The following is a 13,559-nucleotide window of genomic DNA, read 5'->3' as shown; positions in this document are numbered from 1 at the left end:
TCACCAGGCCAGGGGTGAAACCATCCCGGAGCTGCGTGGGCCATCCCCTGCCTGCAGGTCGCTGAGCGCTCTCTGGAGATGGGAGGAGTGAGTGGTCAGTCAGTGGTCCCGGAACCCATGACACCCTTCCTGCCTCTTCCTGGCACCCAGATAGTTGGTGCTGAGGCTGTGGACCACCCCCACCAGAGACAGGGGATATACCACTTACAGACACTCTTTCCCCGCGGGACTTGGGGAAGATGCTCTCCTAGCCCCACCTCCCTTGAGGGGCCCCTCCAGCCTCCGCCCTGGCTCACCTCAAATTTGCTCATGAATTCTGAAAAGATGCCAAAGAAGGCCTCTGAGGTAGTGGCCTTGGAGTCCTCTCCGAAGAAGGCCAGCGCCTTCCCTAGCTCTTCCATGGCCTCCCGCTGCAGCCCGTCCAGCGCCCGCAGAGCTGGCTGTGCCGTTTCCAGAAAGGACTGTGGGGGCCTTGGTTAAGGAAACGGCCACTGGGTGTTCTACCCTCCTTGGCTGGAATGTGACCCCAGACAGCCCTAGCTGTTCCACTCCCTCTCTGCTTTGATGGAATCTCCCTTCCTGTAGGCAGAGAACGGCGCCCCAGCCCTCACCCACGCTGCCACCGGTTCTAGGCCACCCCCGCCCATCACTTCATGCAGAATCCATTTACAGTGTACGTTCTGTACAGCCGCAGTTTTCCCTCGCTCTCTCCACAAGGCGGCGCTATCGTCTTGGGAAATTCTGCTCAGCCTCTTGACCCTTTGTCCGTTTCGTTGTTATGGTTTCTTTTGTTTTTAGACAGGATCTCATTATGCAGCTCAGGCTGACCTTGAACTCCAGATCCTTTTACCTCATCATCCTGAGTGCTGGGATTCCAGGTTTGAGCACCAGTGTGCTGGGCTCACTGCCCCCTTCTCAGACCACTCACTTGGACTGACCTGTCTGCCTGACACTTGGTTTATGTGTTTATTTGAGACAGGATCTCTTGTAATGCAGGCTGGCTGGGAACTAGCTAAAAAGCTGAGGATAACTTTGAATTCCTGATCCTGCTGCCTCTACCTCTGAGCATATGTGTGCAATACCACAGCAGGCCTTTTCTCTTTTTCCCGGTTTTTTTTTTTCTTCTTCTTTCCTTCCTTCCTCTTTTTGTTTTCTTTCTACTTTAAATACCTCCTTTTTTCCTATAGCTTTTACTGTTATTTAAAACAGTTCAAATGCTCATTGTTCTCCAAGGGTAAGCTTGTTCCCTCTATGGACCTCCAAGATTTAAGATAGTATCTGGTATACTGTAAGAAGGCCCTGGGGGCCAGGCAGTGGTGGCGCATTCCTTTAATCCCAGTATGCGGGAGGCAGAGCCTGGGGGATCTCTGTGAGTTCGAGGCCAGCCTGGGCTACCAAGTGAGTTCCAGGAAAGATGCCAAAGCTACACAGAGAAACCCTGTCTTGAAACACCAAAAAAAAAAAAAAAAAAAAAAAAAGGTCCTGCGAAAAGACTCAGTGGCCCTAATTAAAGTGTACAGTTCAGTGGGAGAGCAATTGTTTTGCATGCAGAAGGCTCTGGATTCAGTCTCCCCACCGCCTCGCTCATCTTGCTTTTGGCTTGTAAGGCCTGACGGGACAAGCTTCTCCATGTGTTTTGTGACTTCAGTCTGGGCCCACCATTCTTGAGGATGGACAGTAATCAACATATCCGTGACTTTGGGAACTATGGATGGGCCTCGTGGCAGAGACCTGTCACCCCAGATCCTTGGGAGGATGAGGCCAGAGAACTGTAAATCCAAGGCCTGCCTGGGCTATAGAGTGAGTTTGAGGCCAGCCTAGACAACCCAGACAGACTCAGTCTCCAAAGAGTAATGAAGGGTGGATTGGTTGGTTATACAGTTCAGCAGTAGAGTTTTTGCCTAGCTGTGTCCATTGTCTTGAGTTCAATTTCCAGCATGGAAAAAAAAAAAGCAGATAAATAGTAAAAAAGAATGATGTAGATGTAGCTCAGTGGTAGAGTATTTGCCTAGAATCCCCCAGTGAGGGGCTAGGGGTGTGGCTCAGTTGTAGAGCACCTGCCTAGAATCCCCCAGTGAGGGGCTGGGGTGTGGCTCAGTGGTAGAGCACCTACCTAGAATCTCCCAGTGAGGGGCTGGGGTGTGGCTCAGTGGTAGAGCCTCTGCCTAGAATCCCCAGTGAGGGGCTAGGAGTGTAGTTCAGTAGCAGTGTCTGCCTACAATTACCTAGTGAGAAGCTGGAGTGTAGCTCAGTGGTAGAGCTCTCACCTAGAATCCCACAGGGAGGGGCTGAGGACAAGGCTTAGCAGTAGCATACTTGTTGGGAATCCTCCAGTGATGGGCTGGCAGCATGGTTCAGCAGTAGAACATATGCCGGTATACCTGAGGCCCTGGGTTCAATCCCCAGTCTCTCTCTCTCTCTCTCTCTCTCTCTCTCTCTCTCTCTCTCTCTCTCTCGTGCGCGTACACACATACACATACACACACACACACACACACACACACACACACACACACACACGAACTCCATCTAAAGTTACTCAGCTTTGGCATAAGCATGTGGACCCTACATAACCCAGGATGGAACCTCTCCCAGAATCCCTGGGCACTCAACAGCTTCTACCTGGAATTTTTGCAAGGGTCTCCACTGACCACTAAAGCCACAGTCAGCGTTACTCAATCATCCCAGCGTCCAGTCTGGCCCTAGCACAGGCTGATTAGAGGATACAGCCATGACCACAGCAAACCTGTCCTCACTGGAGGGGGACATGCTCTGGCAGGCCACCTGAATCTCACTGACCGTGCCATGGAGGTCAGCCAGGTCACCAGTCAGGGCTCGTTGGTTCACTGCATGTAAGGAAAGGAGCAGTCTTATGGGGCTGCATCCCCAACTCAGAGGAGAAGCATGCATCTGCATCCCTCACCCATGAACCCAGCCTACCTTTAGCAGCCAGGGGCACAGTGGGTAGGTCCTGGGCAAAGCCCAGGAGCTCAGGGAAGTGCTGGCTTAGTGATTTGGCAAGGATGTGAAGAAAGGTGGATTTCCCATCCACTGTCTTGGTGGAGTTTAGCTGCAAGGGATGCCACATGTATGCTCCTCAAAGTTCCGCCCACCAGGCTTCTGGTTGCATGACCCCAGGTTTTTCCTATGTTTCTAGAACTCTTAGTTTTTGATACTCTTTCCTACTCCCCATCCCAAGTCTACTTTTCTAGATCCTGAAGCTGAGCTGGAGAAGTCACCTTCCATACGCCTGCCCTTTGAGTCACATCTGGGCCTATGTGCAGCCAGTTTCTCCCTCCCCCACCCAGGGGAAGAACTTTGTGGGCATAGTGTTTTCTTCTCCCCATGTAGAACATTACTTGTTGTATGAATCAGGCTCTTATTTAGCCCAGGCTAGACTCGAACTCATGATCCTTGAGCCTCGACCTTCTAAATGCTGGGATTACAGGTGTATGCCACCACACTTGGCTCCCCTGCCACAACTGGACATAGGCTTGACCTCCGAGTCTAGTAGCTGGAGCGAGTTGACTGCTGGCCCTCACCTCTGTCAGGAAGTTGATCTTGAAGCCAGTGGTCTTGTTGGTCTTGGGCTGTCCATCGTTGAGATAGTTACCCATGGCTAACACAAACTGTGGGAAGAAAAGCAGGGTTGATGGGGTCCGTATGCTCAACCCACCCCTACCCACATGTGTAGTTTTTGGTTTCCAGGCTGGAAGCCCCAGGAGACAGTAGATCAGATTAAACACGCAGGGGTGGGAAGCGGCCTGACCTCCAGGATCTTGGCAAGTTTCCGGCTGTTTTTGAGCTCCAGGGATGCTTGTCGCAGGCACTCGAGGCTGCCTCGAATTTCCTCTGTCTTCTCCTGTAAGGTGGCCTGGAAATGTAGACTGCGCAGGCGGGTCTTGTATTCGGGAACCGACAGCATCTACAGGAAAGTAAGGGGGCCAGGATTCATTCATCTTGCTGCCCAGCCTGGGGAGGGAATCCTCTGACTACTGAGCTGGGTACTCCTTAGGAAAAATTAGCACGACCCCTAGGGGACGTTCTCATCTCATCTGCCTTGACCCAGTGGGAACGGGCCATCAAAAGAGTTAAACTGGAGGCCAGGGGCAGTCCTCAAGGGACCTGGGACAGAAGTCAACTCCTGACTGCAGAGGGGCCCAGGCGAAGGCGCCCTCGGCTATGGCGGGGTACCCGGGGGCTGGTCTTAGCACCTGCAGGACGAACTGGTCGGGCTCACTAAGGCGGCCCGGAGCCTCGCGGAAAGCCTGGTAGCGCTGCTCCTCGTCGGCGTCGGGAGCGAAGAGCAGCAGCTGCTCCAGATGCGCAGGCTCCAGGCGCCGGGGCTCCATGCTCATGAGCACTTGCCGCAGCTCGCTGGGGGTCAGCTTCAGGTGAGCTAGGAGGATGGCTGCGGGCGGGGCACCAGGGTGAGCCGGGGGCGGGGCCGGGGAGAGGGCGGGACCCAATGAAGGGGTGGGGCCTCAGGGAAACGTTGGGGGCATGATTGATGGGGCGCGGCTACTGGGAGGAGGGTAGTTGGGATACGGGAGGAGGGGCCTGAGGGAAGAACCCAGTGGAGAAGGGCGTGGCAAGGGCGCAGCCAGAGACTAGGGGTCTTGTAGACTGAAAAGGGGCGGGACCCCCAAAGACGTATACCAGGAAGATGGGCGAGACCTGTGGGCGGGGCGGGGAACTAGGGAGGAACGAAGTAGATAATATGATTGTGGGCGTGGCCAATAGAGGGTTCCTAGGTGTGCACCTGAATCTAGGTGGGGGATCCTCCTACCCTGAGAGGCGGCCTATTTAGCCGAGTGACGGGTCCCAACCCCCACATTGGAATTTCGATCACCCCACCCTTCTGAAGGTCTCAGCTTTTGTAGCCCAGAGGACCGGCCCCTAAGGCTTCTCACAGGTATTGTAGGCCTTCTTGTGGGACAAGATCTCCACCACTTCCTTCTTCCTGAAGGGCTCGGGGCCGGGCACTGGCTCTGGAAGGGAAACTGAACAGTTTAATGGGGAACGGGAGTCTAGACTAGGGCTAGGGCCAAGGGACAGATGTGGCCACAACCAGTAGCCAGGTACCCTCTTCCCGGCATGCATCACCTTAACTACATCAGCTCCAGCCATCCAAACTCCCCTCATTTCTCAGCCTTTCAGTCGTGGACCCCCAGATCCCGCCTAAGGCATTTAGCACGTGGCTTGTCTGACCCTGCACTGCAATCTCCTCATAGGCCCTTTTCCCTGCACCCTTCAGACTGAACAATAAAAACCAACCGCTTTCCAAGTTTGTGCTGCGTACAAGAACTGACTGCGGATATTTGGAGTCACGTTCAATTGCTACAAGGAGATACCCAGCAAGGACTAGGGGAAGAAGGAGACTGAGAAGGATCTTCACAGATGCCGTCTGCTCCCTCATCCTGGTTTTGTGACTTTGTGCAAACTACCTAGTCTCTCTGGGCTTCTTCATTAAGAAGAAAGTCAACGTGGTTGCAGGATCTAGCTTGCAGGGTTTGTCAAGGGATTCGAGCATGCAGAAGGGCTTGGAAGTTTGAAGACGCAAAAGCAGTAAGTGCATGCTCTGGGGTCTGGGAGCTAGAGAATGACCAGAAGGCAGCAGGCAGTGTGGCTTGCTGACATGGCCCAGGGTCATCAGGCCACTCACTCGAAGGTTTCTGGGTGCCGAAGTGGAGCTCCAGGTCCAGGTATTTCACCATGTCACTCAGCTTATCATAGTCAGAGTCCTCCCCAAGCTGCAAGGGATCACGGGAAGTTCAGAGCAGGAAGAGCCCAGGCAGCCTGCCTGCCCTTGTCCTCTGAAATCCATCCTGGGGTCTCCCAAAGAGATAGGGCCCAGGAGGTCCAAGGGAAAGGCAAGAGCAAGAGGAGGCTGCAAGAAACATTAAATAGAAGCTGGATGTGGTGGTGCACGCCTTCAATCCTAGTACCCAGGAGGCCAATGAGTTTCAGGCCAGCCTGGTCTACACAGTGACACTTTGCCTCAAAAATAAATAAATAAACAAACAAAGAAGGAAGGAAAGAAGGAAATAAATTAGGTGTGTGGTAGTGGTGCATACCTTTAATGCCAGCACTTGGGAGGTAGAGGCAGGTGGATCTCTGTGAATTTGAGGCCAGTCTGGTCTACAAATTGAGGCAAGGCTACACAGAGGGACCCTGTCTTGAACCATTGCCCCTCCTAAAAAAGAAAGAAAGAAAGAAAGAAAGAAAGAAAGAAAGAGAGAAAGAAAGAAAGAGAGAAAGAAAGAAAGAAAGAAAGAAAGAAAGAAAGAAAGAAATGCTATAAACAGGGGCTGGAGAGATGGCACAGCAGTTAGGAATACTTGCTGCTCTTGCAGAGTTTGGTTCCTGACACCCACATCAGACAGCTCATAATTACTGATAACTCCAGCTCCAGGGTACCTGATGCCCTCTGCTGGCCTCTGACAGCACCTGCACTCATGTGCACATATCCAAATGCACACACATAATTAAAAAAAAAAAGAAAGAAATGCTGTATAATCCAAGTTATAAGATAAGAAACTGACTTCCTGCTGACCAATAAGGCAGCCATTCTTGGTACTCTATCCATGAAGAAGTGGGCTGGAGCAGGAGAGATGAAGCAGGCAACAACCGAGAGGGCCAAAGAGAGATCTGAGGGGTTTGTCCTGTTTTAGAGTCTCCTTTAGTGTGTGTCCAGACTATGTGCACATACATGCCCATGTGTATGCATGTGTGTGGAGGCCAGTGGTAGACTTCCGGTGTCTTTATTTTGCTTCACCTTTTTTCCTTTTTGGTTTTTTTTGAGACAGGGTTTCTCTCTGTAGCTCTGGCTGTCCTGGAACTTGCTTTCTAGACCAGGCTGACCTCGAATTCACAGAGATCCACCTGCCTCTGCCTCACGAGATCAAAGGCATGCGCCACCACTTCCTGGCTCCTTTTTTTTTTTTTTCCTTAACTTGAGTACTGGGGATTTGAACTCAGGCCTCATGCTTGAGCAGTAAGTGCTCTTATCTACTAAGCTATATCTTTAGCTCCATCTACCCTATCTTTTTAGATCATCTCATCACTAAACTTAGAGCTCTACTGATTGGCTAAATTAGTTGGCCAATGAGCTCCAGGGACCTGTCGGTCTCCACCCTCCTCAGCCCTGAAGATACAGATGTACACCACCGTGTCCAGATTTTCACAGGGGTGCTGGGGTTCTGAACTCAGGTACTGATGCTTGCATGGCAGGAGCTACCCATTGAGCCATCTCCCAGCTCTCTCCCGCCCTCCTTTTGAGATAAAGACTTGCTATGTAGCCCAGACAGACCTCGAACTCATAATCTTCCTTCCCCAGTCTACTGAGATCTGGGGTGACTGGCAGGTACCACCATACCCTTCTTTTTTTTTTTTTTTTTTTTTTTTTTTTTTTTTTTTTTTTTTTTTTTTTTTTTTTTTTTTTTTTTTTTTTTTTTTCCGAAACAGGGTTTCTCTGTGTAGCTTTGCACCTTTCCTGGAGCTCACTTGGTAGCCCAGGCTGGCCTCAAACTCACAGAGATCCGCCTGGCTCTGCCTCCCGAGTGCTGGGATTAAAGGCGTGCGCCACTACCGCCTGGCCCACCATACCCTTCTTGAGGTTTTCCTTTGCAGGGAATGGGTTCATCCCAGAGCTGCCTTAGGCAGGATGAGCTAGTGCTAGGACAGCTGAAGCTGTGAGAGGCCAGGGGCTGGAGCTGGACCAAAGGGCTGAGACAGTTTATACAGGAGGTGACCCCCTGCAACGACCATAAGGAGCTTGGACGGGGTGAGGATGAGAGTCGGGGGAAAGATCCCAAAGGAAGAGAGACAAGTAGAGAAATAGTCTCAGAACGAGGCTGCTGGGCAAGAATGCCTGGCAGGGTGGGCGGCCAGGTGTGTTCAGCCTCGGGAGCCAGGGGAATGACACTGGGAAGGAAGTTTGTGGACTCATCTTAGGCGTGTAGAAATATGGTCTCCAGGAACCCAGGATGAGAAACTTGCAGGCCGGGCTGGCCTCAAACTCACTATGTAGACAAGGATGACCTTGAAGTGATCCTCCTGCCTCCACCCTCTCAAGTGTTGAGATTACAGGCATACAGTAATGATACCTGATTCATGTGCTTGGAGTCTCGCTGGAATTGCAGGCATGAGCCACTGTACCCAGCTTCCCCTGGCCATATTTAAAAGAGCAGTTGAGCTGGTTGTACTGGCTCATTCCTATAATCCCAGCACTTTGGTGGCGTTGAGGCAGGAGGATTGCCATGAGCAAAAACCTAGAATCTAAGAGAACTAGTCCAGCCTCAGGAGTGATGGGTTTTGCTGAGCTTTTGGCCTGGGAACACATTTGCCATTTGGGAAGGCTGTCACTTCTCTGCTCAGGGTAAAAAGGATCAAAGAATATTCTAGTTGATATTAAAGATGGCTCAGGTGCTTTCATGAGTTTGGTGACCTGGGTTAAAGCCCTGGGGTTTATGTGACGGAAAGAGAGAACTGACTCCTACATGTTGTCCTCTGACCTCCTCACCCATGCCCCCTGCCCCACACAATATAATTTAATAAACGTAACTTTTTTTTTTTTTTTTTCCGAGACAGGGTTTCTCTGTGTAACTTTGCGCCTTTCCTGGGACTCACTTGGTAGTCCAGGCTGGCCTCGAACTCACAGAGATCCGCCTGGCTCTGCCTCCCGAGTGCTGGGATTAAAGGCGTGCGCCACCACCGCCCGGTAATAAACGTAACTTTAAAGGAAGCTAAAGAAGAGGAGGATGGCAGGAGGAAGCGGCAGTGGGCTGGAAGATGGATCTTGCCTTCAACGTTACTGTCCAGACCACTCACCCAGTTGAGAGAGCCACTGGTCCCTAGGTCACCTTACCTGACCCCAGATAGTGCCTTCTGAGTTCTCCACCTGTTCCCAGCGCAAGCGCTTGACACTCATGTGGCTGGTCTCGCTCCGGCGGTGACCCACGCCCCGGGATATCATGGGGGGTGCGCAGGGCACCGGTGGGGGTAGGGGTGGTGGAGGTGGGGGTGGGACTGGGTGGCTGAGCTGGGTGAGGGGTTTGGTCAATGACTGAGGAGGTCCTCGGGGACCATCGGAGGCGCGGGAGCTGGGTTTGGGGTCGTGGAAAGGCAGGGGTGGTGGCGGTGGTGGACTGAGCGGGGGCGGGGGGATGTGGTCGGAGATGGAGGAGTAGGTCAGAGAACTACCCTCCTCGCTGCTGCTGATGCAGTCGCTGGCGCTGCTTCTCTCATTGGTCACAAAGCTGCCCTGGTCATCATGGAAGCTCATCTGTCCAAGGGAAAACAAGGTGAGTGGGAAGTCAGGCTGGAGCCCTGCAGACCGGGGCAGCTGTATGTGGGTAAAACGGACAAGTAGGTGGAGAGCAAGAGAAGCTAGGGACCAGGATAGGCAGTCTGCTGCCTTGGCCTGAAGTTGTGAGTTGGATAGCCTGAGAGTGCATGGAGGACAGATTGAAACAAATAATGGGCTAGCCTGAGACACAGTAAGTATATGGAGGTAGTTTTAGGGAAAAGATGGAATAGTCCAGGGAAAGGTGAATTTGGCCTGAGGCTGTAGGCTGGGCATCCTAGGATGAGGAATGGAGTAACCTGAGATTATATATATATATGATAGCCTCAGGCAAGGGTGAGATAAGTATGGACAGGGGATAACTTGGAATGGCTCCAGACAGGAAATGGGTAGCCTAGACAGATTCCAGCACAGACTGAGGCGGGGTGAAGCAGTCTGAGGCAGTCTGCCATGAAACAGGCCTCCTGCAGACTCTGGGGGACACTATACCCTCTGTAGACCTCCACCCCTCAAATCTCCACATCCATTCCCATGCCCACCTCTTCATAGTCATTCTCTGGTGTCAGGAAGTCATCCACGATGGTGACCCGAGGACCCAGCTGCTCGCTCAGCACATCCAGGAAGCGATCGGTGTCTCGGCTCCGCATGGGGCGTGAGAAGGCAAAGAGCTTCCTGCGACTGGGCGGCCGGATGGGGTCTGGGCTTGGGGGGCTGTCCGGGTGGATGGATCCAAGGCCTGGCTGTGGGGAGGGTGCTCTGCTGCTGTCCAAGCTGGCGTAGGGGTGGGACTCCGAGCTGCTGGGGGAGGCCAGACCCCCAGAGCACAGCGGATCATAGCAGGGAGATGGCAGGAGCCGCTCGCTGGGCCACGAGATTCCAGACAGGGTCCTGGGCCCTGGGTTGGTGGTGGAAGGAGAGGAAGTCTATCAACCAGTACCCAGCATGGGGTGGAGGAGTGGATCAGCTGTCTGTCCTAAGACATGCTTTCTGTCTCTGGGCTAGTGCCTCCCAGGCTCTTCCCTGAGACCACAGCACATGAAGCAGAGAATATCTTTTGGCTTCAGTTCATGCCATACCCCAGGTCACCTGGGAACATACCCCAAAGGTCTCCCCAAGATCCATGAGGGACCTTTCCATAGGCCTCAGACAAGAATCATGAGGTACCACCCCTGCCCAGCAAGCCTCAGACACCACAAGAGGATCATAGGGGGTGGAAGGATCTGCCTCCTTCTTCTTTCGTAGTAGAAACCAAAGCTATGGCCTTACACATGCCTGGCAAGTACCCTGTCAGCTAGTTATATCTCCAGACCCCTTTTCCCCACTTAAAAAGTTTATTTTTATCTTTTTGAAAGAGTCTCACGTGGCTCAGGCTGGCCTTGAACTCCCTATATAGGTTGAAGATGACTTTGAACGTCTACCTGCTTCCATCTCCTGAGTGGTCCATCACAGGTGTGCTCCCCCACACCCACTCTTTTGTGGGGTTGAGGATGGACCTCAGGACCTCATGCATGCCCCGCAAACACTCTGCCCACTGTACTCTGAGCCCCACTTCCTTAAAGTGTTGAGACAGGGTCTTGATAAGTTGCCCAGGCTAGCCCCTGAACTCATTCTGTAGCCCAGACAGGCCTTGAACTATGATCCTCCTGCCTCAGCTTCCTGAGTAGCTAAGATGGCAGGATTGTATTAAGGGCACAACAGCTGGTCTTGCTCAGGCTGCAGAGAAACTACCTTCGTGGCTCTGCGGCTCACGCAGCAATGCGTGCACTTTATGGTGTATCCCATAGCCACATGCTAACTTGAGGACTCGTTTGGGGGAACACTCTGCTTTTCCAGATCGCCAGCTGGGGTGGAGACGACAAAGGACACATGACAAGGCTGGGACAAGCCAACTTCGATGACCCATTGCACATGCACAGAGGTTCTCCGTGCCTCCCTATGTACGACCCAGCTGCACACACCTTCTAGCTAGAAGGATAGAAGCCAGTACCTCTTCAGGACCAGAGGTTGGCTGAGGCCATACCTGCTGTGCCTACCAGGCTGGGGACTGGCGGAGAGGCCCGGGATTTGGACACAGTCCCTATCTTCCCTTTGAAGCTGCTGTTCAGTCGTGACTCAAGCTCTGCGTAGACAGCTGACATCTAGTGGACAATGGAGATGAGTCGGACCTTCTCTTACTATTGCTCCCTTGTGGTCTCAACAGGACCCCAGAGACCGCAGTTTGCCCCAGTCTGAAATAGCTGCTGGGAAACTTTAGTCAGGGTTCTCTACACACTGGCCACCCAGTCCCATGATCATTGACTACATCTGGAAGGCAGAAAGGCCTCACCATTTTGGGGTTGGGGGTCTCTGGGAGGGATGTGCCATCACCAGCCTGACGCTCGCCTGGGATCAGAGGTAGAGGCATCTCAGGGCAATCACCAGGACCTGCCAGGAAGGTGACACGGAAACCTTGTTATCCTTTCTGAGCTTTATGGCTCAGTCCAGACCTGCACAGTCAGCACTCAGCCTCACTGTCCCCCAGGTTCCTGATTCCTCATTGTGATGTTTAATCTTGGTTGTCAGCTCATTTGGATCTGGAGTCAGCAGAGTCACACTTTGAGGTGGGTCGGTGAAGGTACTGCCTGGAAGGATTACCTAAGAAGGGAAGACTCTGTCCCGGAGTGGGCAGGACCTTCCTGCAGAAGCGCAGATAGAAAGAGATCTGATGGGAAAGTAGGGCTTTGCCTGCTTGCCTTCCTTCCTTGCTGGTGAGTGAATCTGTTCTGCTGCTGCTGCTGCTGCTGCTGCTGCTGCCATCAGAACCCACATTCTTCAGGCTCCCAGTGTAGACTGGATCAGTAGCTCTTTGGCATCCTCCAGGCCTTCGGTGATAAACTGGGACCTGGGACTACCGATGCCTCCAGCTCATGGATTGAGCAGCTACTGGATGTCCAGCCTCTCCAGCATGCAGAGGGCCATTGCTGGACCACTCAGCTGTCACCACGGAAGCCAGTCTAATAAATCCTCTTTGTGATTCACATTCACTCTGTGGCTTCTGTCCCTCGAGAGAACCTTGCCTAACACACTCATCATTTCACAGACACCGATTTCCAGGAGGAGAAAGAAGCGCCAGCTGTCTACATGGGGCCTTACCACAGCTAAGGCTGGCCTCCAGGCCCTGGGAGCGCAGGCTGCGACGGCACATGGAAGAAGCTCTCTGGGAACTCCGTGGCTGTGGCTCTGGTGTGGGCTCTGGTGTGGACTCTGGCTCCAGGTCCAGTGAGGATTCAGGTTCTGTGGCGGGACAGGCAGGGTTTGGCATTTGGCCTTTGTCCTGTCAGCCTCCACAAGCAAGGGAGGGGAGGGGAGAAGTCACCACCACCGATACGTAGCCTCTGGGCCCTGGGGCCTTCCTGCCTTGTCCCCAGGATACTGCCACAGTTTTTCTTAGGTACTGCTGAAGATGAAACCCAGTACCTTGTGTGTGCTAGGCAAGAGCTCTACCACTGAGCCACACCCCAGCCCCTCACTGGGGGATTCTAGGTGCTCTACTACTGAAATGCATCTATCCCCAGCTCTTTAGAGTAATGCTCAAGCAGAAGTCCTGAGACCAGAAACCAGGTACCCAGAGCAAGAAAAGCAGCTGAAGGATGGAAACCATAGTGAGGCTGATGCCGCTCCCAACAGGGATCTTCTTTTTATTTATTTATTTATTTATTTATTTATTTATTTATTTATTTATTTATTTATTTATTTATTTATTTGTTTGTCTGTCTGTCTGTCTATCTATCTATCTATCTATCTATCTATCTATCTATCTATCTATCTATTTATTTATTTATTTATTGAGACAGGGTTTCTCTGTGTAGTTTTGTTGCCTGTCCTGGATCTCACTCTGTAGACCAGGCTGGTCTCGAACTCACAGAGATCTGCCTGGCTCTGCCTCCCGAGTGCCCGGATTAAAGGCATGTGCCACTGCCACCCAACTCCAACTCTAAGGGCTCATCTTAGGATACCATGCCATGGGTCCCAACTCCCTGTGCTTATTCCAGGCTGCTCACTGACACCCAATAGAACTTGTTAGGGCAAATTAAAAATGTTCTGGCCACATGCTGCCCTTCCGGGGACCGCGAGCTTCATGCTAAAATTCCTCAGCCTTCCTCAATCCTCCAGGCTGTAGGGAGGAGGTGCCTTGAAGGGTCAGCAACAGCAAACCACAGGGACCGTGATTGCAGAGTGCCTGCAGCAGGTAAGGTACAGGGCACTATGCTCA

The 13,559-nt window shown here is 52.5% G+C and overlaps 1 protein-coding gene across 3 annotated transcripts in view; it reads right to left on the bottom strand.

Annotated features, from left to right (window-relative positions):
- Grid2ip (Grid2 interacting protein) overlaps positions 1 to 13,559 on the bottom strand; it is a 35,727-nt gene continuing 22,168 nt past the window's right edge. For all 3 annotated transcript variants that reach the window (XM_059249485.1, XM_059249487.1, XM_059249486.1), the window contains 14 exons: positions 12,440 to 12,580; positions 11,634 to 11,731; positions 11,328 to 11,445; positions 9,847 to 10,202; positions 8,870 to 9,286; positions 5,666 to 5,753; positions 4,914 to 4,991; positions 4,215 to 4,411; positions 3,770 to 3,925; positions 3,543 to 3,629; positions 2,941 to 3,070; positions 2,728 to 2,846; positions 297 to 461; positions 1 to 72 (listed from right to left, as the gene is read on the bottom strand). In XM_059249485.1, the coding sequence (XP_059105468.1) occupies positions 1 to 72; positions 297 to 461; positions 2,728 to 2,846; positions 2,941 to 3,070; positions 3,543 to 3,629; positions 3,770 to 3,925; positions 4,215 to 4,411; positions 4,914 to 4,991; positions 5,666 to 5,753; positions 8,870 to 9,286; positions 9,847 to 10,202; positions 11,328 to 11,445; positions 11,634 to 11,731; positions 12,440 to 12,580 (2,222 nt within the window). The remainder of the gene's footprint in view (positions 73 to 296; positions 462 to 2,727; positions 2,847 to 2,940; positions 3,071 to 3,542; positions 3,630 to 3,769; positions 3,926 to 4,214; positions 4,412 to 4,913; positions 4,992 to 5,665; positions 5,754 to 8,869; positions 9,287 to 9,846; positions 10,203 to 11,327; positions 11,446 to 11,633; positions 11,732 to 12,439; positions 12,581 to 13,559) is intronic.

This window comes from Peromyscus eremicus, chromosome 23, assembly GCF_949786415.1.
Source record: "Peromyscus eremicus chromosome 23, PerEre_H2_v1, whole genome shotgun sequence".
NCBI classification, from domain to species: Eukaryota; Metazoa; Chordata; class Mammalia; order Rodentia; family Cricetidae; genus Peromyscus; species Peromyscus eremicus.
The sequence above is the reverse complement of the archived record's forward strand: the minus strand, read 5'-3'. Positions and strand labels throughout refer to the sequence as shown.